Below are 27560 nucleotides of genomic sequence, written 5' to 3' on the forward strand. Positions count from 1 at the left end.
AAACCTAACTCTGAATAAAGTCATATACATGACAAGAGTTGATCACATATTTAAATGTGAATCGCTGCCATCTGTTGGATTGGAATGGAATAGCACCACGCTAACAGTTTTCACCGCAGGTGATCTGTCGGCCTCAGAAGCCAAGGCTGAAAAAGGTCAGCACGATCACAACCCGTATAGATTTTTTATTGTTGCTGAATGACCGAAACTTTGCGGCACCTTTCTCAAACGACGGGCTCGTTAATGTCAGTAGCGGCAAACGGCTCACTCGCTATAAATCCAATGTTCTCGCCGACTGATTAAAGCCATTTGTAACTGTATCGCTGCTGTCGCCTGTGGCGTGCACTTTGGAGGTAAAGCAGATCCATCTTGGTAAAAGCATGTTGTCCATAGAAAACAAACCGACAAACAGGTCCCCCCCTTTTCATCTAACATGAATGCAAACATGACCAAATGGAAGATGACAGAGCGTACCAACGGTGCTGGATGGCGGAACTGTGTGGGGACGCATGTTGCAATCATGCCAGTGCTTAGGCGAACATCAATAATGCTGTTTTTATGGAGAAGTGGAGTCTGCTGGAGTTGAAGTTCTTGAACAGTGATATTTTTGTTGTCTTTAAAGAGCAATGAAGGCCTAGAACTTGTGCAGTACTCCACACGTGTGATGTAATATTGATTTTGTTGATTTGCAAATTGAACTACTTTAATCTGGCTGATAAGATAGCTGCAAGGAGGTAATGTCGGAGTTTACTAAATGATGGCTGCTTCAAAGGAAATTGGTTTTGAAGACTTTTTTGGGTGACTCTGAAGAGGTCAGCAGACTCGGGTCGAATCGTGGCGTTTAGAATTCAAAGCAAACATAATGAAGCAAGATTTAACTTATGCTGCACACAAAAATGAAGTCAGCCCTGAATGATTTTAAATGCAAGTTTCCAAAAAATTATAATTACCACCCGCAATGACTGATTGAGGTCTTTCGAAGCATATTTGGAAATCAATCTTTTTCTTGCACTGTATGTTCTTTTCGTAATTGAAGTAAGCTACCTTTTATTTCTGTTTTGAAATATCTGTTTGTAAATGCTTGAATAAAGTTCCCTTGCCTAATGATGGCTTGGCAGAAGGTGAAGACATGCTATAATCCCCCAAATGAGGGCCAAAATACAATTTATTGCAGTAATTACACACGACTTCTTTTTACACGCACTTCTGTCACGCATCGCAACGTAAAATGATTTTATTTCTATTTTTTTTGATATTGTAAACCTGAGAGAGAGAGAGGTAACGCTCACCTCGCGAGGTTCACCCCAAGCGTTGTCATGCAATCCATCTTGCCAGCGATGCGCATGCACGGTGCTTACAGCTGTCTCTATTCATCTGCTCTCAGTCGGCCAACCTCTCCCGCTCATCCACCTCCTCCATTGTCTCCTTCCACCCCGCGCTGCTAATAGCAACAGACTACTTGATTTGCCGCCACATGAAACCAATGCACTTGCAAAAGAGAGAGGGGAGAGACAGCAAATGAAGTGTTAGCTTTTGATGCAACCGTGGAAATGATCCTAAAATGTCAGCTTGAATTCAAAAAGGAAGGCAAGGCAGACTTTTTTTTTTTGCAGGTCAACTGATCATAGACATGACAGCTCAATTGTATGTTGCCAAGCTGCATTTCAAAGAATTCCGAAAGGTGCTGCTGAGTCAGATTTGGTGTGCTTGAATCAATATTGACAATATTTTGGTGTCTCTTCAGGGATGGGTTAATTATTTTTTGTGGGTCTTCTTATTATCGAAAAGCTAACTACAGCTAAAAAAAAAAAGACAATGCTGTTGCTGTCAATTTTAGAAGAGGCCTTCAAACCAAATGGCTGAATTTACGAAGAATTAGTATTACTGTTTAAATTAAGTGTTCAGAAACTGAGGCACGAAATGCATCTGTGGAAATCAAAGCGTGAGAACACCCAACAAATACGACACATCCACACGCCGGCTAAAATGATTGGCCCTTTAATTAATTGCATTATCATCAGTAAACACTCTCGCTGCCACCAAAAAGCCTCCTGAGAGAAGTCAGATATCATGTGATGTTGTCCCGCTCTGTTTGGCTCACTGCAGCAAAATCAACAGGCCACACTGCCACAGTGCCCCCTACTGGTCGACATAGTCATGGCAGGCATGACAGGGAAGGGAGGGCATCTGTGGCCTCCCTTCAGGAAACGACAAGGATGTGTTTGCTGCATGCTCAATTTCAGGGCTGTGTTTGACGGAGGGGAAAACGCTTTACACCAAAGAATGTGACTGAAATGTTAAATAGGTGACGCTGGTATCAACAAGAGTTGAAACGATACAATAAATGGACTGGTATGGGTTTTTGGGAGTACATTTTTATGATTTAAAGCTGATATTTTGTTGCTATTTATAGACAAGGAAATTGAGTCACTTGAAAAATGATACACGTCATGATTAGGTCATTAATAAATGTCTATACTATGACGTCACGATAATTTTCTAAATTTTTACGATTGAAATTTTTTTATCTAAAGCAAAGCTTTAGACAAAAAAAGAAGAACTTGGAGGTATAGCTGCTTGTGGAAATTAAATCAATACTGCAAGCTCTAAGTAAAACATTCATTGATCTCTTCAGAGCTGATTGGAAGGCATCCATCACAGTAGAGTCCATCTGTTCCGCACTCATCACAGCATCAGCATCCAAACACTTGCTAAACATTAGCATAGCATGCAGAAGCTAATCACTCACCATATTCATGCTCACTTCTTCAATAAAGCCCGAATTTTCTTCATTCAATCTGAAATTTCAATCAAAAACATCTCGTATATATATATATTTTTTTTTTATTAGGTGAGAGATCACTTTACATTGTTTACCATCCCCAAAGGGGGGAACATAGAACATAAATAAAACATCCTTAAAAAATATTGTAATAAATCACAAAGCAACTTTTTACATTGGATTTGTTTTATACATAAATCATATTTACATTTGTATTTTTTATTATTTTTTTACTTCACATAGACTTAAACAAGCAAGCTCTTCCATCTTTTAGTGCATTTTGCCACTAGCTCGTTGAAAACAGAAGAAAGAAAGGCTCTGCGGAGTCTTGATTGTCCCTTACAGGAAGTAGAAGCTCTATTTGTCCTTCCACAATAAAGCTGGTGCCTTCTGCTCATTGTTACTTATGCATTAAAATAGGTCACAGACAAAAAAAAATAAAATAAAACGTTTTAATCCACAGTGCCCCTTGGTGGTTCTGGAGCGTTCCATTAAAGTCAGAAAGAAAAAAAAAAATAGTCGCTTCAACTTCCTGTCTCCTTTTACCTGTCCTGCAGGTAACTAACAGATCAAGTCATATAAAATTATAATCTGGTTAGTGGCATTGTCCAATGTATCACCAAAATGCTGTGACTTTTTAGCTATTTATTTATTTAGCAGACAACCCCCAGAAGTCAAGGTCTTAAATCAATTTGGTAGAAAGTAAATGTCCGAAGTTTTTTTATTCTTTGGAAAAGCAGAATTTTTTTTTTTCAGTATAAAAAGACACAACAGTTTGTGCTTTTCATTACATACTCAACACTAACAAACAGAATTAAATTCAGAGGCGGTTTAGCGGAGCAGTCCGATGGAAAAGCATCTACAAATCAAATTTTGGGATCGTTGTGGTTGCTTTTTTTAAGACAAAAACAAAATGTACATGAAAAAAAGTCTTTAAATTTGGTGGTGTATTATGCAAACAAACAGATTTAAGTTCAAAAGCGTGTTAACGAGGTGAATCTCATTTCATATTGGCCAAATAGGATATAATAACATAGTTAATTAGTGATTATCTTCTATTAGGAAAACAAGGAAATGTTTTTGAATAAAATGAAATCGCCAAATTTGGCAGCAGGTGATTTTTCTCGAACGATGACGTACAACGCGAATAAAACGTGGATCTCAGAATTTTGATTTGCTGCCGAGTTCGTTCGTATGGACTTAAAAAAGCTAAGTTTGATTTTTAGATTTTGATCAGAAAAACAAGGAATGTACTTTTTGGGGGTGAAATTAAAATTGCTTTGCAGAATCACATTGGACAACATTCAACATGAATAAAACAAGTAACTGAATTTTGTTATTCAGAAAAACAAGGAATGCTTTTTAGGGGGGGAAGACAACATTTGGCTAAACAGGCTTTTTGTTAGACAACAAAAAAACAGAATTTGATCATTTTTAGATTTTGATCAGGATTTTTGTTTTGTATTTAAAGGCCCTATAGCGCAAAATGCGGCAGGACTGTAGACTCTTTTGGTTGGACAAGGTTCAGCGCAAATAAAACAAGGCATGGCAACATTTTGTGACTGAATTGTAAGTCTGAGATGTTTTTTCACTCTGTTGCCACTTAAAAAAAACAACCAAGATGGTCTCCTCAAGTTTTACCAAAAACAACAACAACAAAACGGTAAGCAAAGTGCTTGGCGGCAAAACGGACAGACGCTAACGGCCAACGATAAAAACTTTTGCGATAATTCCACTGGCTGACGGTGCCCGCGACTGGCTTTTCAAAGTAAAGCGACGTGGAGTTTGTCTTTAACAGAGTATGCTTTCTTTTATTTTGGCATGTTTCCCTCGACGCTCCCAGCCGCCGCGGTGTTTTCAAGCGAAATTGCTTTCTGTTCTCAGGCTGCGGCGGCGGCCATATGGAGCTTGTTGACATTCCCGTCTGTTTGCCCAGCGCCATTTGGACGCATCACTACAACTTGTGTGCACGCTCGCCAATCAACACACAAGCCGAAGAGTTTGTTTACGAGAGGAGGTATGGAAAGATGGGGTCAAAATCAATGGCGGCCATTTTGTGGTGGTGGTGCTTTGCTTACATGCTGCAAGTTTGGAGCAACTCTCGCGCCACCAGGACAGGGAAGTGGGTGGAACGCCGCCGCTTCCTGCGTGGCGAGAGGCTGCGAGGCCAGCGAGAAAGTCTTGCCGTTGAGCGAGGATGAGGAAAGAGGAGGATGAGAATCAGCAGAAAAAGATCTCTCCATCCAAAGGAGCCTCTGAGAGTTGCTGGGGCTCTGGAATTGACAATGTTAAAATGTTACGGACAAAAGAACAATTTACCTGCTGACCATCATTGTGTTTATTAAATTTTTCAGTTTTGAGCTTTCTTTAAATAAAATGCAATGAATACCTCACGAATATTAACACCAAAGACACCTTCTAACTCGGATTGAGTTGTACCTGCGGCCTGTCCTTTGACCTTCTTCTTGCGCTTGTCTTTGCCTTCCTTGCCACGATTCTTGGCCAGCTGTAGCAGGCTCTTGGAGAGCTGCGTGTTGGCCTCGCCGCCCTTGGGGACGCTCGCCCCGGATGATGACGACGTGAAAGGGTTGAGGCCGCGCGTCTTGGCCTTGCAGCGTTGCGACGATGAAGACGAGGAGGACGAGGAGAACACGTCCGCGGGGTCCTGATCTAGAGATTGGCAGCTTCCCGCCAACTGGGACTCTTCCGAAGCGGTGGAGGGAGTCCGCTGCAAATCGACCGTCACGTTGCATGATGTTGCAAATGCAATCGTTCAGCCCGAGTGGCGGCGAGCGTGAATAATAACGTGGCACGTTTCACACATTCCTTCTTGTGCCGTTGTTTACCTCAGCGCGTCGCAGCTCGTTCATCTTGTCGAGCTGCCTCTGCAGGGCCTCCCTGTCCTTGTCCAGCTTCCTCTGGGCGTCTCGCAGCCTCTCCAGGTCCCTCTGGTAGTCCTCCTTCCGAGTCGCCAGCTCCCGCCGGTCGTCCTCCAGCGCCCGCTGCTGCTTGGACAGACCCTCCTCCTGCAACGACGGCCGCTTCATTTATTATACATACATACATTATTATATGTATGTTTATTTATTATTTCGATAAATCTTGCCGAGTCAAATGTTCCTGTTGTTCATCTTGGACCTCACATACCTGTACTTTGAGCATGGCCTCCTTGTCGCCAAGAAGACGATCCCTGAGTTCCCACTCTTTCTCACGCCGGCGCCGCTCCTCGGCGTGTGCCGACTGCTGCCTCTGCAGCGTCGCCAGCTCCTGCCGCTGCTTTTCCAGGCTCCGCTGCTTCTCCTGTTCGATCAACGAGCTGGGCCGCGAGGAGGGCCGTGACGACGAGCACGCCGACGGCGAACGCTCGCTCAGTGCCTGACGTTGGTCCTCTATGAAGCTGTCCTGCTGCACCACAACTGCCTGAGGAAAAAAAAAAAAAAAAATCATCAACATTGGCTTATTTCTGACAACTAAATATTTCTATAAAAGACACAAAAATAATAAATATGGTGTCCTACCTGCAGCGTGCTGAGCAGGAAGTGCAGGTTGGAGACGCTGTGGAGCACCTGCTGTTGGTGAAGATTGACATAATCAATACATATTGATTTATAAGTGATCTACCATTTACAAAACGGACAGTGTGTCAAAGTGTCCTATGAGACGAAGCTACACAGAGGTGGAAAACGCCAACTTGGCTGGTTCCCATGTCAACAGCGGCCTAGCTAATCGGGTTAGCGACGGGAAGTGGCTTCTTTACCTCGCTGTTCCTCTTGAGCAGCTGCAGCAGGTTGGCGTTTCCTCCCTGCCGACATACACACAAGACAAAAATCAGTGTCAGCGAGTGTGGGTGCTTTTTGAGTGTCTGCGTGTGCCTGCCCTGTTGTACAAAAAAGGAGACCCATTATGTAACACTTATGTAACAGCGGGGACCGAAAAACTGTCAAATTTACAAGAAACCACCAAGTTACGTGGCTATTAATATGATTACGTAATCTGTGCCCGTTATTCATGACACTGCGGGCGAAAGAACTAAATACAATAATACACAGTTGACGAGCGTTGTCTTTGACAAAAACAAAACAAAAAGAAACAATTAAAAAAAAATCATCTAAGAATAAATGAACCTTACCTTCTTCAGGACACTGTCGGATTCAGTCCTCCGCAGGTCCCTGACGGCGTCCTCGCTCTCGTCTTTGTCTCCGTCTGCAGGACGACAGACAGACAGATTAGGAACCATCTCATTAAGCGACATGATAGAGGCTAACATTCCTTGAACATATTTTAGCGCATAAAGTCCTTAAACGACTTCCAAATATTTTTCCTCCCCCTCCCACATTTTTATGCATAGCGTCGGTCCAAATGAGTCAGCGAGCTTGTTTGAATTGGATGTTTACGCCGTTTGAAATGGGAGCAAGAGTGCCACATCTTTCTCTCTTCGTGGTTAGTTCAAGCCCACTCGACTCAGGTAAAACGACGACGGCGCTAAAACGGCATCACCTGCAACCTCGCAAGACTTGAATGAATGAACGGCTTTCGATGAATACTGGGCCGCCAGGAGACAGCTTAGCACCAATCAAAGCAAAGCTCCTTTTCCATATTCAATTCAAGTCAAACAGCAATCCAATAGAGGTTCTTCTCATATTGAATATTACAGAGAAATCCAGCTGTCTACTCTTCCAGGTGGTTTTTTTTTCTTTCTTTGATTTTAATAGCTCAGGAAATTGCTTCCAGGGCATTTCCAACTCAAATTATCTTGAAAAAGGTGGGACCTTGAATTAATGGCGCAATAAAAAAAAGTGAACACGAGTCACTTTGCTGGTTCCCTCTTGGTTGCGTGTCGCACACTTACTCTTACTGAGGTGCATCTGGTGACTGTCAAAGCCGCCGAAGGTCTCGGCCCGTCGGGGCAGGCACCCCGAGCCGGGCGCTCCGCCTCCGCCGTCTTGGACGCCGGCCATAGCTCCGCCCAGGCTGCTGTTCACCAGGCTCTGCAGCGTCTCCACTATTGCGCACACACACGCAGACAAAAATCAATGTACGGTCAGTAAACTAATCATCCGCCTAACGGAGTTACACTCGCCGTTGCCAGGCAACAACCTGTTCCACGTACTTCACATTCAAATATGTTGACGAGACTTCACCTCGGTGTGTGTGTGTGTGTGTCAGTAATCGTATTACTGCGGCTGCCATGTTGGCCATACGCGGCCTTATGGGCTGTCGTGTCGAGCCACTTGGAAGGGAAAACGTCCGATTTTGTTGTAAGCAATGTGAAGAAAGTGAAGCGCCGTGAATAATTTCAGGACGCCTAAATTGTTGTTTAACAGGAGAAGGGAGGTGGGGGGGGCAAACGTGTATTTTCTTTAATCAAGTGGAAATAACGCTGGCGTGCTCGGATGAAATGAGGCGGAACGCGTGCAAAAAAGCAAAAGAACCAAACGAGACATCTTCAACAGGCCTTGAATTGATGGTTTTGTACGTCGGCTCGCGATGTTCATTACCGTTAATTGCTACGGCTACATGCTAACAAACAAAGACAACCGTGAAGGAGGACGAGGTTTTTAGTACTCGGCCGTGATATAGAAAATCAGACAGAGAAGGGGGGAGGGAGGGAGGGGGAGGTCAGATGGAGCAAAGAGGAGCCTGATGATTATCATGCTGCCGACGCGGCGCCGGTTTATGACTGAGCATGACATTTTTTTTTTTTTCATCTTCAGGTTCTCTCTTCTATCTATAAAAGTGGCATTTATCATAAAAACGCGGTAAGAGGGACCATGCCATTATTTACGGCACGTGTATCAGGCACGGAATCACATCAGTACGTCGTGTACAATTGTTTCGGAACCTCTGGACTATTTTTAGATGTTCCGTTGACGTGTGATGTGCAGGGTGAGAAGTGGAAAAGGAGCTCGTGACATCATGGAAGCCATCATGAATTTCTCGCCGTGCCATTTATTTCTATGGAGCCATGCTCCGAATCCTTATCGCGGCATTCTCCATGTGCTAGCATAGCGCGCAGGAAGTTGCGCGGTGTAAAAGACATTAAAAGTCACTTTTGCCGAATTGTGTTGTCGGAGAAACAGAACCAGTCTTGACTGCAGCTGTGTCCTTAAGGACAATGGAGTGTGAGAATAATTTGCATTTAGAAGAGAAGCAGCAGGGCCTGGAAGCAATAACAAACATTTCGGGCATCCTTACCAAGCACAAGACTCATCGGCGGTATTTAAGCCTCCTCCGCTTACCTTCCTGCAGGGCGTCCTTCATGATGCAGGCCCCCCTGGGCGGCTCCGGCCCGCCGGGCGACCTGAAGAAGGGCTCGTTGGGCCGGCAGGCCTCCTCCACTGGGCTGGAGCCCTCACACATGCCCCGGAAGAGCCGCACCTTCTCCTCCAGCAGGGACATGATCTCAGAATCCTTCTGCTTCATTAAATCTAAAGGAGGGATTTAGGACAGTTTAATATTGCCAGAAGAGCAGAGGACATTTTGGATTCATTTGCTAACTCGCCTCTCATTTCTTTGGCTTTGATCTCCAGTTGTCGCTTGTCCTCCTCCGTCTCGCTGGGAATGCCCTCGTCCTCGTCCCTCTCCCTGTGCCGCACGACGACAACGCGTTCACTTTTATTTTAACTTTCACAGAACTTTTCATGAATAAAAACACAAGTCCAGCCTGAGATTATTCATACAGCTGGCAGTTAAATGGATTGCAGAGATTTAAAATACAAATAGACCAATTTAGTATTTATTAGTGACCTGTGAATAATGGCATTACTGGACATTGTCGTACTTAAATTTGATTTTTTTTTTTCGACATCACAACTGATTCGATTTTTGTAGTGTCCATCGAATTGTTCAGTGGGGGGTACTCACATGGACTGCATGGCGTCCTGTATCAACTGCATCCAGGCGTTGCGCTCCTCTTTTGAACTGGCCAGCACCTCCATCATCTCCGGCTTCTCGATGCCTGCCGTGATGAGGAAAAGGCCGCGCTCCTCGTTGGCCACCTCGCGCACAATCAGCTTCTGGAGCGAGATGACGGTCGAGCGCTGGTCCTACCGGGGTGGGTGGGAGGTCCGAGGAAGAGGAGGAGGAGGAAAACACATGACATGAGAAAGGGATGGCGGCGATGATGATGAGGCAGTGAGCAGGAAATGTGGTGATGAAAAAAAAAATGACAGGAAGCATCAAAAGTGAGCAGGGGAATACAAGCAGAGTAGCATTGGATGGAATAAGGAAATAAAAACAAGGATGGAGAACAATACAAAATAGTAAAAGTCCTCATCCACAAGGGAAATAAAATTTAAGTATTGTAAAAACACTTCTAATCAATATGGCCAAAGATAGTTGCTGTTGGTAATGGTCCACGAGGAAGCATGTCGCTGTTTGTTTTTCACGCTAGTTGGTTTGCAGAATTCCATTAAAAAACACAAAACTGCGCCGAGGGAAAATTAAAAACAAATTGAGTTGTTTTATTTTTTCCGAGTTACAGACCGCTCGGCTCGGGGCCAAGTGGGTCAGTGGCCCACCAGATCCAGCAGATGGCGCTGCAGAAAACTCATGCATTACCGCCGTGAGGGGAGCTGAATTTTAGGATGGTTTGAACTTGGCGGAGGTCTGCGCTCCACCACCTCTCGTGTTTTTGCCCAAGGCTGCCCTCCGATCCCCAAACATGTTATTTGTCTTTTTAAAGGCAGGCGCTCAGAAATGGCCGGGCAATTTCACGATGATGAGTGTGGCTTTTTTTGCCGCAGGTCACCACATCCCCCTTCTCTCGCTCACTCTGGGTGCAAGGTGGAAAAAAAATCTTGTGGCTATGTGATACATGGCATAGCATTATTTAATTGTATGACAAGTTACTTTTCTTTTTTTCCCCCACACATTCTTGCATACAAAGTTTTGTCTGTGATACTTCCCAGATGGCCTACTATTTCTTTTTATCTTTAAGATTAAAATGATTAAAAAAAACACTGTATCCACATAAATATTTTTATATCATTTGAAATATTAACACTTGAATTTGGTGTATTTCGTTTTGCGATGGAGATTTTTCTTTTCCGACTCACCAGCATGGCGAAGACATATTTCTGGTCCTTCTCTTGAAGAAAGACCAAGACGTCCGACAGGAGCAGCGCGTGGACGTCTGAGAAGACAGAGAGAACTTATTAACACGTTTTCTAGGATGATTAGGGAATTAAGTATCGTCACCTTTGAGGCGTCCCTGGCTGCTCTTGAGCTGCAGCGCGCCGTCGTGGACGAGGCGCCGCCGCAGCAGGTCCTCGCGGGCGAAGATCTGCCCACTCTTCATCATCATGATGGACTTGCTGTCGGTGCGGCTGTGAAAATCTTTCAGGCGCCGCCGCTTGTCGTGCTCGTTCACGCGGCCGTCCACCCCGGCGATCAGTTCCTTGACCAGGCGCAGCGCCTCTGACAGCCCTTCGTAGTCCTCGTCGCCCTCTGCACCCAGGAAAATGGGAAAAGGGAAATCTACAATGAAGATTTTTTTTTGCTTTGTCCACATTGTGGATTTCCACCCCCGTTATAGAAAGATGAACATAATTTGTATGAATGAAGAGCTCGAGGGTCGCCGGTCACGGCATTCGTCTAACCATTCGTGTGCTGCAGGATCCTCTGAATCAGCACCGGGTACTTGGTTATCCTCTGGGTCACCAGCAGGATGCATTCTGGGATGCTGAGACGCCGAACGATGCTGCTGCTCATCTTTTTCTAAATGAATCAAAGAGAGCATCCATCAATTTGTGGCGTAATTGGTTGGAAGCAGTCCCTCTGGGTGAATTCCGTCGTTTGACAAACTCCATCTGGGGAAGAAGAAGATAAGATGGGCGTACTTTGATGAAGGCCTTGAAGCGTTTGTCTTTGGTCAGAAGGTCCTTGTACAGGTTGACGGCTTCATTGTGGCGGCTGCAGAACCTCCCGTAGATCCTCTTCATGCTTTCGCTGTTGCATCCCGAGAACTTGGCAAATAACGAGTTGCAAAGTTAGTGATGTGGAAGCAATTTTTTTTTTTTCTGTTTTGGTTGGGAAGTGAACGTGATGAGTGTCCCTCACCTGGCTGAGAAGGATGTCCCCTATCCGGTGGACGACGACGCCTCGCTCCGAGCGCCCGACCTCTGCCTGGCACTCGCGCTTCCTTTCAAGCAGCCGCAGGAGAAGCTGCGTGTGGAGCTCCAGCAGGTCGTCCAGGGCGGGGAAGAGCCGCTCCAGGATCTGCAGCTCCAGTTGCACTTCCTTTTGCAGACCCTTGCTGTACACCTCCGACATGATGCGCAGCGTGCGGATGTGGTGCAACTCCGTTTGCATCAGCTCTGCCCGTTAAATATCAAAAAATGAGTCGAGAACTGATCAACATATTTGGACGTGATGGCTTCATCATCCAGAAGGTTTGAGTGAGATGGTGGCATGTATGTACCGTAGATGACATCCTGCCTCTTGACCACATTGCGGTCCAGCTGCTGCAGGTACTGCTGCTCCACTCCTAAACTCCACGAGTCGGCCTCCATCTCCTTAGCCTCGCCTTCAAACTCGCCCATCAGCTGGCTGTCAATCATCTCTGTCCCTGCAACGAGCACCGGCCAAACTTCCAGTTTACCATCAGTTTTTTTTTTTTTTTTAAATAAATGCATCACTCATAAAGGCATCGTAATCGGTCTCCATTTATTTACATGGTTGCGATGGTGTGTAATGACCTTCGTCGGTGAGTGATTCCATGGACTCTGTGACCTGATTGGTCCTGTTGAGCGAGTCGGTGGACTGGGAAAGATAGCGCAGGCCCTTGATGGGAATCTCGTCAAACACTGGACTACACACACAAACACACACACGCGCTCAAGTCAATGCAGAAATATTACGACAAGATACCGTCATGGCGGGAATCGTCCTGCCCAGCTCACCCAGCAATGTTGCTAATGGACAGACTTTTGGACAAGTTGTTGCCGTGGAAAGGCATGAGGCTGGTGTGGCGGCGCGACTGCGGCAACGTCATAGACGTGTGGTCCTCCGGGGACAAGACGGCTGACCAGGGGCGTTCCCTCGTCCCGCATGCTGGACGGAGCAAACTCTTCAGTTAGTATTTTGAAATAAATGTAAATATTACTTAGAAATATTTTTTTAAAATTTAAGTTAAAACTGAAATAGAAAAATATTTAAAAAAAATAATTCAAAATAAAAAATTGAAACCATTCATGTAATAAAAACAAAAACAAAATTCTAAAAACTTTATGAAAAACTGTTTTACGTGTAAAAAAAAATGCTACTGCTGGTGCTAGCTTCTGCTGAATTGACATTTGACATTGTGCGTGTAGCTAACGTCGCTGTACACGACTGCCCGTTTACAGCTGCGTCTGATGTCCGCAACTCACATTTGTTCCTCATGGTGACACCAGGGAAGGAGCTGGAATCTGGCACTGTGTTAAACTGCTGCCTGGGCAACTGGCCAGCATTAAAAGGACCAGAGCGAGAGAGAGCAACAGAGAGTAAGTATTGGCCGACGGGGACGACATGCAAACGCATCGGTGGAGCTTTTCTACCTTCATCTTCACCTTGGCACAAACGGCCAGGGCGTCCCTGCAGCCCTTGTGCACGCAGGCGTTGCAGTCTGGAAAGAAAAGCAGGAGATCGACGGGTGAAAAAAAAAAAAAAAAAAAGAGGTGTGGTGGCTGGAAAACTGGCCGGCTAATGAAAAGCAGATTGCGGTGTGTGATGCAACACGGGGGTAATACTGAGGGGGGAAATCTAAGATGGCTGACAAACACATTAGCCATTGCTATGCATGGGAAAGTTTCTCAGTGGTAGGGAGAATGCCAAAGTGTGATTTCGGCTAGAGTTTTGGAGGACAAATATACTCTTGTTTCCAATGGAGACTCATACATCATCTTTCCCTAACGCTACTACTGAAAAGTGCAAAAAAAAAAAAAAAAAAAAAGGTGCACTTAGAGAGGACTGAATGCACTAAGAATAAGCAACAATGACAAAAGTTCACACACATAGGTTCTAAAAATTCATCACAAAGACACAGTGGTTGTCTATCAAAAGCATCTGTTTAAGAAAACATGACCTCTGACCTTTAACTTTGTGCTTGGTAACATGGAAATAACCCCTAGACTTTGTATTTTGAAAACACCATCTTCTATGTGAAAGTGCGCACTTCCTACTTTCACAATGATGTCAATGAAAGAGCTTCGATTGAGTCAGAGGGAAAGAATTACTCCTATTTTTACTTTTAATATTTTATTTTATATTTTTGGGGTATTTTAGTAGTATGTAGGTTTTTACATTTGTTTAAAAAATATTTTTTGCATAATTGAATTATATCCATTCAAGTTGTATTTTATTCTTTACAGCTGCTTTTAAAGTATTTTCATTTTCATATATTTAGATTTTATTTGTAGTATTTTAAGATATATTCATGATTTTATTCTTTTTTTTGTACTTCAATATTCAATACAAAAATTTTTTTTGTACTTTTAATGTATTCCTCTTGCTTAATTTCTTTTTGGTTTTATTTGTAATTTTTTTTTTTTTTAATGGAATGCTTTGTAATTTTTATTTTTGTTTCCACCTTGCAGATTACGTAACAGGCGCATGATTGCTTCGGAGACCCGCACTCATTTTCTCCTCTTAAAACGCTTTTACGAGGGTTTTTTTATGACATTTCGCGGCATTGCCTCGAGCTCTCACAAAAGGGCGAGTGTACAAATGCCTGAACGTCTTCCAGGCCGGCATCTGCCTGGAAACACACTCAGAAGCACAATGACGGGACATACGAGCAGAAAGCTGCTTTCTGCTTTTTTCACACTGTTGCGCCAAAATCTTGCGCAAGCAGTGACATCCTCTTTCTTGCTTTTTTTCTCTCTTTCCTCGCACTAACCAGACTTCTGACAGCTGTTCCTACGATCACTTTTTCATCAATGGATTTGATCAAGGTATTTTTCTAAAAGACACGTGACGGCACTTACACGTGCACTGGAAGACTTCCTTGCTGCTGAGGGCCTTGTTACACTGGGAGCAGTGGGAGCACGGCGGCACCTGGCCGAAGCACACGGCGGCAAAGTGATGCCCGTTGACTGCCTTCCTGTCTTTCTCCTTGGCGGCTTCCTTCTCCTTTTTGTCCTTCTCCTTTTCCTGCACAGATGGAGCACACCGACAAAACAAAAACAGTGACTTTGGAGCGTGAAAGTCGGCCAAAAAAGACACGCTTGGAAATTCCTCATCGGAATCCGGAATCCAGCTGAGCGGCATTATTACCGGCCCCGACAGGGGGTCCCGGAATATTAAGCGGCCCATTATTTACGTAAAGAACTAATTGCTTCATTCCATCTTGTAGTTGAGCTCACTTTGGGCGCTTTTCACAATCCGAACGCAACACGGGCTTGACCCTGGACAAGACTGCAGGAGGAAGGAAGCACCTGATGCACATTTCCTCTTTCGTTTTACTACACCAGCTGCTAAACTATACCGACGGACTCCATTGCAAAACATTACAGCAGCGATAAAGAAAGGGGGATGAATGCTTGAAACAATTATCCACTGTCGCCACAGAAGTGCTTGCTCACCGCTTACATGTTTAGAAATAGCTAGTCAACTCAAGACTAACTTGGTCGAATAAAGTCGCACTTGATGCATTTGCATACAAACAACAGAAAAGTACATCTCCCATAATACGCCTCCTTTAAATGTCGTCGATGATCAAGAATGACACAGTTGTAAGATGACTCTGGTTCCTCCCGGGAAGCGTGACAGCTGACAGAGACGTTCCGTCTGGGAATTCGCTTTTCCCGACCTTTCCCTCGTCGGGCGCTGTTGTATAGACAGAAAAGAGCGGTGACGTCACCCCGCTGCCGTCGGGTCATCGCAATTCCGATGGAGTGATGTGGAGAAGAACAAGAGCTCCTATTCTCACGGCTTGACGTCACTCAGCATCCACCCAAACCCAAAGGAAACGACCACAGCGGTGTTTCCAAAACTCAGGTTAACAAGGCAACGGCTCGCGGGCACAAATCTCAGAAGAAGAAACTTAGTGGAAAATCTATATGTGGAAACTTCGAGCAATCTTTAAGAAAAGTACATTCGTTATAGTCGCACAGAAACTTTCGTGTGGCTTCACATTGAGACTTCAAAAAGTATCAAAAGAATTAATTCCATGCTCGGCTTATTTTTTTTTTTTAGCAATGCCACCACCAGAGCGTTACAAAAAAATAGAACTGTCATGATGACCTCAGAATAGGAACATTTGAACAATGAGAAGACGCTCGCCTTCCAGGAACACGCCATTATACCAGTCTACACGATTTTCAACTCTTCTGAACGTCTGACTGTGTCGAAACTTGCACTTCCTGCCACAACCACTTTTTGACCAACAATGAAAAACAGCAAGACTCACGAAGTCTGATAATAAGACGACATCTTTGCCACTTCAGGGATTGTCAAGAACAGAAAAACAACCACAAGGGAACACATTTTGCGACACCTTTAACAATCGGAAAGCTCCGTTTGAGATGTCGCCGCGAAGACCATCTGACGTCAGACGTTAAGCCCTCCGATGCCGGTCGCCCTACCTGGTGCCAGCCCTTCCACTTCATCAGCGAGAAGCCATGGCTCCGCATCAGCCCCCTGCATGACATCGCTGAGTGGCGACGGTGGCTACAAGAAGTGGTAGCGAGACACCGAGTGACTGCACCGAGTGACAAAAAAGGAAGTGAGGCCGGCACTTCTGCAATCGGCCTTTTGTTGTTGACGCTGTGACGACAGCCGGCCAGTTTGCGCATGGCGGCTCGGAGGCGCGGCGAGAACCAAAATTCAAAACCATAAGTGACGCAGACATGCTAACCGCTATTTCACTACGTTCCAAAAAAGTGCAATACTGATGAGGAGAATTGAAAATTCAGGTGGGCGGCCTCACCTTATTCTTCTTGTACATTTTGTTCTTGAGGTAGCTGAAGGTGCGGCCAACTTTGGTGGTACCCTTGCCCGCCTCGGTGTCGCTCCGCAGCGGCCCGGGCTCCTCCTCCGATATGCTACAAAACAAATTAACTAATGAGAACACACACATGACGTTTGTATAGCGTGAGCGCTAAGGAGGTGCACTGACCTGTACGCGAGCGACCCAGACGGGCTGGAGAAAGATCTCATACCTGTAAAGAAAACAAGGAGGTCAAAAAAAAGCCACTGTGTTTCATCAAAGGATATCTGCTCTACCAAAACAAAAGTAGTAGGGAAGGCGGTGATCCCAAAAAAAAAATGAGGGAGAAAAGCAAACCAAAGTGTGCTGGAGCTGAATTAACAGATTAAGCGAGATACATTTGGCTGCACTTTCCCTGAATCACGACACCGACCTGTCACTCAATGCCATCAGCTCTTGCCAGTTCGTCATGGCAACCTCTACCCTTCCACAACAGAAACAAACAGAAGGACTCGGGAGAAACCACTCAAATTGAAAAGTCCACTGCACGCTTGTCCGCAATATATTGCTGTACAATATATGCGACTGTTTGCTCAGCAGAAAGAGAGTCGCCAGAAACAATTAAGTGCCGCAAATATTTCTCCCGCCTGGTCAACGGTTAAGGAGTCTGGGCTCCAAAAAAAAGCAAGGCAGGAAATTAAATAATCCATGTCCTGCGGTCCCCGGAGCATCTGCTTGTCAGCCAAATGGGTGAATTTCGAAGCCCTTTGTCATGAATTGTTCAAAAATGTCTGCTGTCATTCCAAATCAAAACAGCCAAACTAAACTTTGGCCAGTTGAGCTCCGTGAAAGAAGTCTTAACTTTCAGGAGAATTTTATCAAACCGGTCAGCATAAAGCATGAGGTGCTTTTTTTTTTTGGGGTTGCAATTCATAATTTATTTTCCCATGTATATTTTAGCTCTCCTGCCTCAGCCAACCTCGTCTGGACGCTGGTGCCTTTTGGTGCTCGTGGATTTCTTTATAAAAGTCCAATGTCAACTGGCAAAAAGGAGGATTACATGGTAGGCCAAGGGTGGGCAAACGTTTGCCCCTTAAGAGTCACATTAGATTTTTTTTGTTGTCTGAAAAAAAAAAAAAAAAAGGCCATTATGGGTACACAGGGTTTGCCCACCCCTGTTGGATGCACAAGGAACTGCAGGGTGTCTAAGGGTGACGTCGCACATCCCGTTGGCTTTCGGCTAAATACTTACTGACGTTATCGTCATCGTCGCTAGTGGACGAGTCGCCGTAAAGGGACTGAGACTTAGATTTTGTGAGGATTGGGGAAAGGCTGAAGGAGAAGGAAATCCGCCTCCTCCGGCGCAGACGTCCCACCACTGGTGAGGGCGCAGGCGTGGAAAGAACCAAAGCAAGCTCTCAATGACAAATTAAGAAGCGGCAGCTCGTCTGCCACGTTGCGGTTAATGACATATTAAGAAAAACACTTATTAAACAAAAAAAAAAGCGGTTTCTTCCCTAATAAAACAACACACCTCAACCAGATGCCTTTTACACATCACGACATCTAACTAGCTGATTTTTAGATATATTAAAGAGCAATTTGACCACTCACCGTCAATGTCCCTGTGGCTGATGGCGAGCATGGACACGGACTTGGTGAGGGGCAGCGTCATCGGAGGGCAGCTGCTCCTCAAGGGACGATAGCGCCTCGACTTCTGCGGCGGCGGGAGAGTCGAGGGTGAGACGAGTCAATCGACAGAACGTGTCCAAACGACTTCGCCTTCGTGAGAGCCCCACCTGCTTTTCTAGGCCGCACGGCGGCCCCGCTTCTTCCTGCTCTTCGGTGAGCGAAACGAGTGAGCCGCGCTCGTCGGCGTCGTGTTGGAGCATTCTGGAAGGTTCCAGAATGCGGGCGCCTTGACTGGCCGGGCGCCGGGCCTCGTCTTGGCTGCCACTCAGGCCCTCCAGGCTGTAGCTGTGTCGACACAGAGAAACATTACAACTTGCAGTCATGTCAAAGTCATCGGTTGGTTTACAGTTTTACTAGTTCTGTTTTTGCTTGCATGACTGGGCTAAAACAAGAAAACTATTTATAGAGTCAAACCGTTTTTATAGCCACATATCGAAATAAAACAGAGTAAACATAAAAGTCAAATCGATGTAATACACACGGGGAGAATTCAAATTGAAAATCATCGGCATAAATGAATCTTCAAAAATAAACACAAATCGATAAAAAATAAATATATACCATAAATATCAATGGGAAAAAATGTCAAGTGGCTTGATTTATAATTAAAACGGTGAAAATGGTTTTGTTCCAAGTATTAAATACATCTTTAAATAAAACATAAAAAAATAAAAATGAAAAAAAAAGAGATTCAAATCAAATATTTAATTCCGGGTTTTGTGTTTTAAGTACAACTACCACCAAAATTTTATAATCTACATTCTTCAAAGTAGGCACTTTTCACCCAGCTATCTTCAGCTTTATGATGTGACGCTTTATGACCTGAGATGACTTTCAGGTCATTTATCGTTATCGACACAAACACCCAATGGAAAGAAACAATGGGCACGTACGCCACCACGTGCAGTAACTGAAACGGCGGCCATTGCCCATGTCGTCGGACAGGACTTGAAATGAAATTTGAATTGAGGCCGTTACTTCAATCGGCTAAAGCCGACCGATTATTTGAACCGGATTCACGACGCGGACAAAGGCAGCTGAATAAGGAAATCCCAATGCGGCAATCGCAGGCAGGCAAAACCAGCGGCTACATTTCGGGATGAGCTCGCCCGGCCGGCTGCAGCGCTGATAAATCTCCCTTATCTCCATCGCAGCCTTGAGGTTTTGCATGGCACCCCATTATCCAGCAAATCATCGGCCCGTCACATCGGAACATAATTAACCTCAAGTGGACCAAAAGCGCCCGTGACTTGGCTGATTGTCGGAGTGCAGATAAGCACTCACCTATCCTCGGGGAGTCGGCCGCAAACGTATCCGTCACGCCGAGGCCCGCTTCATGACATTATTATCGCGCGGCGCTTTGCGGAGCCCCGAGGTCGTCTGCCGACATGAATCAGAGCGGCAGCTGCTAACATGGGCCGCTGACTGACTGATGGACGGGATGAGCGATGAGACAGCGGCCGATTTTAACACATGGAGAGAACTTCTTTTCCTTTCAGATATTCAAATTCAACCATTTTCTTTTGTTTACCTAATTGTACTATTTTCCAATCACGAGGACATCTATTCCGCCTCATGTGCGTCCGTTTAGGGAATTGTAAAACACTAGTCTCAGACCACAAGCTCTTCTCATTCCTTGTGTGTTATATTTTCTTTAAGCAACATGAGAGCTACTAAACACTCATGTGGTCCTTGTGCATTCCGAGCAGCAAGAAGCACACACCACACCCACAACCGCTGCCTGTGGGGAAAGAACAACAATGCAGCGGTTGTTTGGAAAAAGCACATGTGCAAGACGGGGCTCTGCAGCTACCAGAACACAAAACAAAAAAAAACAAAAAAAATCTATACCTTCTCCTATGACGTGTGAGTCTCCCTTTGCAGCTGGGAGGTGATGGGTCAGACATAGATAGGAAGTGAAAGATAATTCTCCCACCGACTCGGGGTAGTGTTTACCTCCTCTGGTTCATGGCAGGGCCTCCTCCGTTGTTCTTCCCGGGTCCCCAACTGTGTCGGCGAAGAGGCGAGAGGGAGCGCAGGCTGCTGCGCAGGAGACAGGAGCGTCGCGGGACCTCGCTCACTCTGTCCTTGGCCTCCTCCTCGGCGTCCCCGGCGACACTTCCGTCGGCGGCGGGCACGGGGGCCCCCGGGTGGACGCTGCCCTCGGGGCTCCAGCCGCTGCTACACAGGCCCTGGCTGCCGTCCGGGCTGGAGCTGGACGGCCCCACGCTGGCCGTGTCGTCCGTGGAGGAGCAGGAGATGGACACCTCGCTGGTGCTGTCGCCGCCCGTCACTCGCTCGTCATTCTGGAACGATTGAAGTGAAATGACAGACTAGTTTATTTTGGTTTGAAAGGTAAAAAGTAACTTTGGGGACAACTTTTGAAAGCGAAGAGGCAACTGCTTGACCTTCCCCTGAAGAGATATTATCAGTGTAACAAAATTAAATTTAGATTGCAATCATTTTCCATTTGGTATTATTTTTTTTATTTTTCAAAATTTTACCAACCTGTAAAGTGTTTGATTAATATCCATAGATATTCTCAAACTTGTCAAAATTTTTCTTTCCTATGAAGGTGTACATTTTTCCAACCACTCCTAAATTTCAGCGTCGTAGTAGTGGCTAGCGCGGCAAGGTCACACAGGGTCACTGCCTAATCACGACTATCTGAGCTAAATCATATCTGTTGTGGTGGGAACCGGGTGACGCATACCGACGCGCGCACGCACACGCACAAACAGTCTATTAAGAGTTCATTTGAAGGTGCGAGCTCGAACTGTGGCCTTTTGTGCCACCAGCTGCGGCGCAAGAAGCCTGTCACAGAGACACGTCTGTCAGGAGAGCCAGTCGTGAAAGGTGGGCTTTGTGCCAGCCCGCCCTACTTCCTCTGGGAAGTCACAGAGATCACGTGACCGCCGGGGTTCATCCAGGCGAGCCACGTGACCCGGCCGACTGCACTTAAAGAGGGAATCATCTCCCGGTTTAGGACTTAATGTTATCCTCGCACAACACGAACCAGGAGGAGATCTAAAAGCACGTGGCACGCCGAGGGGTCCGCGATGTGTCATGAGTTCTTTAACGTTTGTTTTTCTTCTAGGGCAAAAAAAAGATTTTGGGTCAAACCTTGTTAAAGACGCTGTCGTATCCCACCTCGGCGCTCAGCAAGCTCTCGGCATCGCTCCCCGAGTCTCTGTGAGTGGTCGAGGAGCAACTGCTGAGCGTCCTGCTGGACAAAGCGGGCAATGTTGCGGACCGTGAAGACCCTGAAAAGACACCGCACGATGGTCAAAATTGAACAGCTTGGAGATAAGCAAGTTTCTGAGAACATTTCACTTCCCGCTGTGAACACAATAAGCGAGGCTGTTGGGCAAGAAGGTGAAATGAGCTCTTGAAATGTGAGAAGGTGTGAAAAGACAAATTGGCTAAATGGCTGACTGTCTTTGAGAAGAAAAAAAAAAATAGCTCTCTGGTGTGAAGCGTGAAGGCAAACAACTACCGGTTGTGTGTTTTGAGAGCCTTTTCACACTGCCTTGCATTTTTTCCATACGACAAGTCAATTTCCCCACTTTGGAGGTCGTATCAGAGGCCATGAGGATGGAGTTACATCATCCTGAACCTGAATTGAAAAAGTTTTCTATCCAATGTCGTCATGCAAGTAAAGCCCAAAGATCAGCAGCTTTTGTACATTTATGGAAACAAAGGAAGAGGAAGAATCGGCAAGAGCCCGACAACAGCGAGCATACTTTAGCCGCTGTCCGGGCACAAAATGGATGACATCATTTTTTTCATTTTGCATCATTTCTGCGAGAGAGGAAGTTATTCTTTGTCCTCCCACGGAACATTTTTCAGCCTTGAGAGGAAATGTAAGGTCGTGTGTGTGCGTGTGTGTGTGTCTGTTACCGCGGGGACCTGTCTCCCTTATGGAAACAAATGGACACACACATTGAAGGTGCTAAAGTCACATCCAGTTTCTCCAAAGTCAAAGTACAATTTTCACGAAAAATACAACATACGTCATTTTCTCTAACCGCTGAACATGTTCGTAAAATAAGGCTAGATTGACAATTACTCAACGATAATGACAAAAGTGCCTCCGTCACTCGGTGTCAAAGGTCGCCAAGGCAATCAACTTGTTTTTACAGTTTAATACACCCACTCATATAACTGTACAAATGAAAAAAATGGCGTGATGGAAACCGACACGCACCTCTGCCCTTTGCTGGCAGTATATTGACAGAGGCAATAACGGAACATTCTGCGGCCATGTAGTTTGACAATTCGATCTGAGTTAAGGCGTGTGCGTTCCAAAGAACTACCGACTCCATTTAGTGTTAAGAACAATTGTCAGACTGGCGGTGGACCCAAAGAAGAAGGGGGGAATCACACCAAGGGGGTGCTCCAATCACAAATCCTGCAGCCGAGAACCTCAACTGAGCGACTACTGCTGAGGGACTTCATTAGGAGGACAAAGCGGCTGTAGTTGAATAATTATCAATCATTTTCCTTTGAAAGAAGAAGCCAAGCATGCAATGGAGCTTTGTTTCACAAAACGTAGGAGAGGTTTAAATTCTTCGACGGCTCTCGCGGGATGGCGGCCATTTCCTGGCTAATTCCGCAAAGCTTTGATGAACCACGGCATGGAGGCGATGACTACATTTTTAACACTGTATAGAATTTCCAAATGACTTTTTTGGAATAAAAGTCAGAAAATAAAATACTGCTAATATTTTCTGGTTGGACATTGTATACAACTTCATTAGACATCCAATCAAAAAGTCTGCATTCATTTTTAGCCACAGTGCTAATATTAATGCTAATTAAGATATTCAGGCGACTGTTCGCCTCACTTTTAGACATCCGTGCTCAACATTAAACATGCCGGGCATGAAAGCGACTCAAGCTTCTGACAGCTGGCTTAACCTTTGGTTATTCATATGGACGTAGCATTTCAATTGCGTGTGTGTGTGTGTGTGTCCACACTCTCGCAACTGTTCACTAAACCTTGCAAGCTAGTGCAAGTTTTGACAGCTGTCGCAAACACACCCGCAACAGGTGACAAATAAAAGGATCGCGCAATCGTCATCCTGGCTGGGTTTGGTATTGTCCGATTCAATCGACGCTGATGGTAAAACTCGGTGCAAAGGCTGATTTTTAGAAGGAAAAATAAAAATCAGACAGGCACTACTACTCAAACCAAAATGTCAGACTTACTGCCGGACTCGCATGCCAATCAAATTTCACATTGCAAGATAAAACAAGCTTCGGGAGTTTAAATTTAGAAGAAGAAAAAAAAATCTGGGAAGGTCCACAGAGTCCATTTGGGAAGTATCCCAAGAAAAACGGTTGACTCTCTTTTCTTTTCGCTTGAGGCTTTTTTTTTTTTTTTGTAGTAGCCACACATACCAAATTCCATATTTGTATTTGCAGTTCTTACTTGAGCAATTTAAGACGCGTAAATGAGCATGAAGACCTGCAGGTTAACGCGGCCTTTGAGTAAAGCGCATCAATGTCAAGGAGAGCGTTTCACACTAGGTTTATCTCCATTTGACCCAAAAAAAAAAAAAAACCCTGCATGGCACATATTTGCATTTCTTAAAGCGGGGGATTGTTTTTCCATCCTCCACTGCGACTGGAGGTCACTAGAATAACTGGGACCGACAATGTTTATGTTTCAAGGCACATCTGTGAGAGACATCAGCAAATCTCGCGGGGGATGCAACCCGACGAGGCGGGTTTGTATTCAAGACGCGTTTCCAGTGTCACGGATCGTGACAAGCACGAGTCACAACATCGAAGGTGTTGGACATCACTGTGAGAAAAAAATAAATAAATTTAAAAAAGAGGCCACTGAAAGGTCGGCGGGAAAATGTAAGGAAGGGAAAATAATACAGAGATATGATCCCAACAAATCATCCGCATCCGAGGAAATGAATGTGGTGAGAAATAACGCAGGAGATAAAGCCGCCATCGGGCCTTCCTATCGTCGAGCGCCCTCATTGCCTTCCGCATTTTCATACCCGGAGTCGCTACCTTTAAGTGTTTTCTCCAGACAGACACTGATTGCAGATAAGGGCTTCATTTATTTCCCCTTCTTTGGTTCACCAGCCACTTATTCTCAGAGGACGGCAAAAAAAAAGTTACATCTGAGCAAAACACGCCATGACAACAAGGTTACTTTATGCAGAGTTAGCTTTATCTAAGAAGTCTCAAAAAGATCCTCAAGTCCCAACAAATGAGTTGCTAGCTACGACGACACGGCTTTTTGCCGAGTCAGCGTGAAATCACAGCCAATGTTCCGAATGTAAAATAAAAAAGTTCCGGTCTTAAGTCAATGTCATATTGGCGACATTTTATTTTATTTTTTTTGTGTGGCTCTGAAGAAATGACCGGAAGCAGCGCTGGAGGTGGCGGAAATGAAGGTGTTGAGATTTTCTCTCGGAGTGACAACGATGGATGGGGTTAGAAATGAGCTCATCATCATGTTCGGGTTAGCGAGAGCTCATTTGGATGTTTCGGACACGCCCCGGAGGAGAGAGATAGTGAGCGTACGGTGAGAAGGATGGAACTGCTGCGAGAGCAAGAGGAAGGCGGCCTAAGAGAACGTTGATTGATGGAGTGCGAGAAGAGATGAGGGCAGTTGCTGCTCGAGAGGAGAATGCACAAGATAGACGTCGATGGAGAAGTGAAGGGGGGGGGGGGGGGGGGCGCTGTAGCGACCCCGAACAACTCTAATAGATGGATGGTCTGGCACCTTTTGGAGATCTCAACCTTGAATTTGACCATGTTTGACCCTGACAGAAAAAATCCGGCATCATTAGGACGCAACTTGCCGAGGAGCTTTGGGGGACTTGCATGCGGGGGACGCTAACAAGCGAGAAGGACCGATAAGTCAATTGGAGGGCAGCTAATTAGGACTGCCTGGAGCTGATTTATCAGCAATTCTCCTTGACTCCGCCGCAGAAGGTGTGAAAAGATCATGCTGGACATTCTGTGCTGGTATTTAATGAAAATAGGGGGGGGGGGGGGGGGCTTGATTTGCTAACAAAAAGATTTTATTTGCATTACTCGGGCTCTCTCAACACAAACGACGTGCAAGTGTGTGTGTGGGAAAAAAAATAAGGTCGTGGAGAGGAAGTCGGGCTGTTTAATTTTTTTTTTTTTAGAGCATGATTCACTCTTAGCTAGACAAAGCACTTTGGCGGTATCAATTGTACATGCGGAAAGTCACATGGGCAATCAGCAAAAACGACAAAGGAGTGACCAAATAAATAAAAAAATCAGTTTCGAGTCGCAAAAAAAAATCGAGGAAGTTGGTCTTACCTGAGTGCTGAGCGTCGAGCGGCTGCTGTAAGGGTGTCTCGCCGTCGCGGTGGATCTACAGAGTGGAAGGAAACAGGAAGACACTGAATCAGTCTCAGCAACATGTGACACGCGTCAGCCGGCGAGACGAAGTGATGCGGCCGTCCGCAAGTGTCGGAAAGGAGGCGACAATGAGGCGGCTGCCAGGCCCCTGAGGCGCCTGCTTCCGGGGGTCTGGGGGTTTTCGGGGGAGGAGGGGGGGTCAGATGGGTTGGCCGCGAGCACGCGAGGCTTTGCTTCATATGTGCGATACAACAGCTGTGTGTGTGTCTGCCAAGTCTGCTTTTAGCTACAAAGTAATCACACACACCCCTCCCAAAAGTGCCACCTTGACTTCTTTGCAGGTGGCAGTCAAAGCTTCAGTGATTTTGGGAATTGGCTGCTCGCTCAACTTAACAGACTCGGTGTTAAAGTTGATGGAAACAGTGGAGAGCCTTTGACTTGGCTTTGCGGCCACTTTTCGTCGGCCGTGCGGATCTCGGACTTATTAGATTCGAAATTATTTTGCGTTATAATCAAATGGGCTTTAAATTCTGCACTGGACTTTTTTTAATTGATTTATTTTTTAAAGTTTGAAAACTATCACTGGCTTCTCTGTGAAGAACTTCACATTATTTTTAAAAACTGTAATAGCTTTTACATTAACCACTTTTTTTTTTAGAGGTTTCTTCATCCCTATGCAAATTCTTCTAAGCTTTATTTGTTTATCAGGGAGGTGACAGTCGCAGTGGCGGCTCAGAGAACCTGGTCTGACCAAACGTAAAATAAAGAAGCGCTGGAGTTTGTTCTTTTTTTTTTTTCAACAAGAGTGAAATGCGTTTTTAAATGTATTCACACTGTATAACATAATACTACATCCATGACCTAATTAAATAGAGCCAACTTGGAACTCACTTATATACAATGGAACATACAATAATTGCTACTTTTGGTCAAAATGGCTTTAAAAAAAAAAAAAATTGCAATGGGTTACACGATTCCCATGAGAAAGCAGGTTTGTGGGCCAGCTCAGCCAGCGGTGATGTCATGTCAAAGTTAAAAAATAGACCCAGACAGTGCAGTCATTGATTAAGCGAACACACCAGAGAGAGAAAAAAAAAAAAACAAGATCACGTGTGTGAGCCTCGCCGACTGACTTCCATGTGAGGTGGCAAATGCTCATCAGTTGAGAAACTTTGCTCCTTTTGCAAAGAACTTGGTGTACTCGCATGCATACTTCAAACCCCAAACAAATACTGACGCGCTAACGCACAGAAGCTTGTGCCAACATCACATCAAACAGAAAAAGGGAACAAACATGCTCGATGAGCTGCTCACACGCAAAAATCAAACGGCACCGGTCGACAGTTCGGGATGGGGGAGCTGCGGCTCGGCCCCCTTGAGGACACTGCCAGGACAATCGAGGACACCTCCGACATCCATTTTTTTTCATTGATTTTCATATCATGTATTACTTGTGTACTCTCTGCATCCATTATAACCTGGTGATCCTGAAAGGGGGATCCTTCCATCTGTGGTCCCTTCTCAAGGTTTCTCATTTTCCCCTGGTAGGGTTTTTTTTGAGTTTTTCCTTGCCCTTTTGGGAGCTTATGATCAGGGGATGCGTTGAGAATAATTGTCAATTTTGGCTATGTGAAGCCCTTTGAGACTGTTTGTGATTTAGGGCTATACAAATAAACTTGACTTGACTTGACTTGACATTAACACCAGCAATTCGACTCCACTTAAGAGTTTTCCAGCATCGGGGGGTGGAAAGCGAAAATTCCCCGAGACAATTTGACAAATTCAAGAGTTCGGCGGCGGTGGAATTTCTGTCTC

General features: G+C 45.2%; 1 protein-coding gene across 5 annotated transcripts in view; it reads right to left on the minus strand.

Annotated features, from left to right (window-relative positions):
• Window positions 1–2826: 2826 nt before the first annotated feature.
• The window catches only part of si:dkey-172h23.2 (uncharacterized protein LOC393772 homolog), a 46198-nt gene continuing 21464 nt past the window's right edge, over window positions 2827–27560 (minus strand). For 3 of the 5 annotated variants that reach the window (XM_049717028.2, XM_049717030.2, XM_049717029.2), the window contains exons 10-38: window positions 25704–25758; window positions 21507–21646; window positions 20340–20689; window positions 18491–18668; window positions 18306–18408; window positions 16881–16923; window positions 16692–16806; window positions 14749–14914; window positions 13321–13388; window positions 13153–13222; window positions 12685–12835; window positions 12457–12593; window positions 12204–12350; window positions 11843–12099; window positions 11623–11748; window positions 11383–11500; window positions 10982–11230; window positions 10840–10916; window positions 9647–9828; window positions 9285–9367; window positions 9022–9210; window positions 7632–7784; window positions 6912–6985; window positions 6540–6584; window positions 6301–6351; window positions 5930–6202; window positions 5629–5808; window positions 5222–5510; window positions 2827–5055 (exon numbers count right to left, since the gene is read on the minus strand). In XM_049717028.2, the coding sequence (XP_049572985.1) occupies window positions 5003–5055; window positions 5222–5510; window positions 5629–5808; window positions 5930–6202; window positions 6301–6351; window positions 6540–6584; window positions 6912–6985; window positions 7632–7784; window positions 9022–9210; window positions 9285–9367; window positions 9647–9828; window positions 10840–10916; window positions 10982–11230; window positions 11383–11500; window positions 11623–11748; window positions 11843–12099; window positions 12204–12350; window positions 12457–12593; window positions 12685–12835; window positions 13153–13222; window positions 13321–13388; window positions 14749–14914; window positions 16692–16806; window positions 16881–16923; window positions 18306–18408; window positions 18491–18668; window positions 20340–20689; window positions 21507–21646; window positions 25704–25758 (4122 nt within the window). In that variant the 3' untranslated portion in view covers window positions 2827–5002. The remainder of the gene's footprint in view (window positions 5056–5221; window positions 5511–5628; window positions 5809–5929; window positions 6203–6300; window positions 6352–6539; window positions 6585–6911; window positions 6986–7631; window positions 7785–9021; window positions 9211–9284; window positions 9368–9646; window positions 9829–10839; window positions 10917–10981; window positions 11231–11382; window positions 11501–11622; window positions 11749–11842; window positions 12100–12203; window positions 12351–12456; window positions 12594–12684; window positions 12836–13152; window positions 13223–13320; window positions 13389–14748; window positions 14915–16691; window positions 16807–16880; window positions 16924–18305; window positions 18409–18490; window positions 18669–20339; window positions 20690–21506; window positions 21647–25703; window positions 25759–27560) is intronic. The other 2 variants (XM_049717032.2, XM_049717031.2) reach the window with 2 other exon arrangements.

Source organism: Syngnathus scovelli, chromosome 4, assembly GCF_024217435.2.
Source record: "Syngnathus scovelli strain Florida chromosome 4, RoL_Ssco_1.2, whole genome shotgun sequence".
NCBI lineage: Eukaryota > Metazoa > Chordata > Actinopteri > Syngnathiformes > Syngnathidae > Syngnathus > Syngnathus scovelli.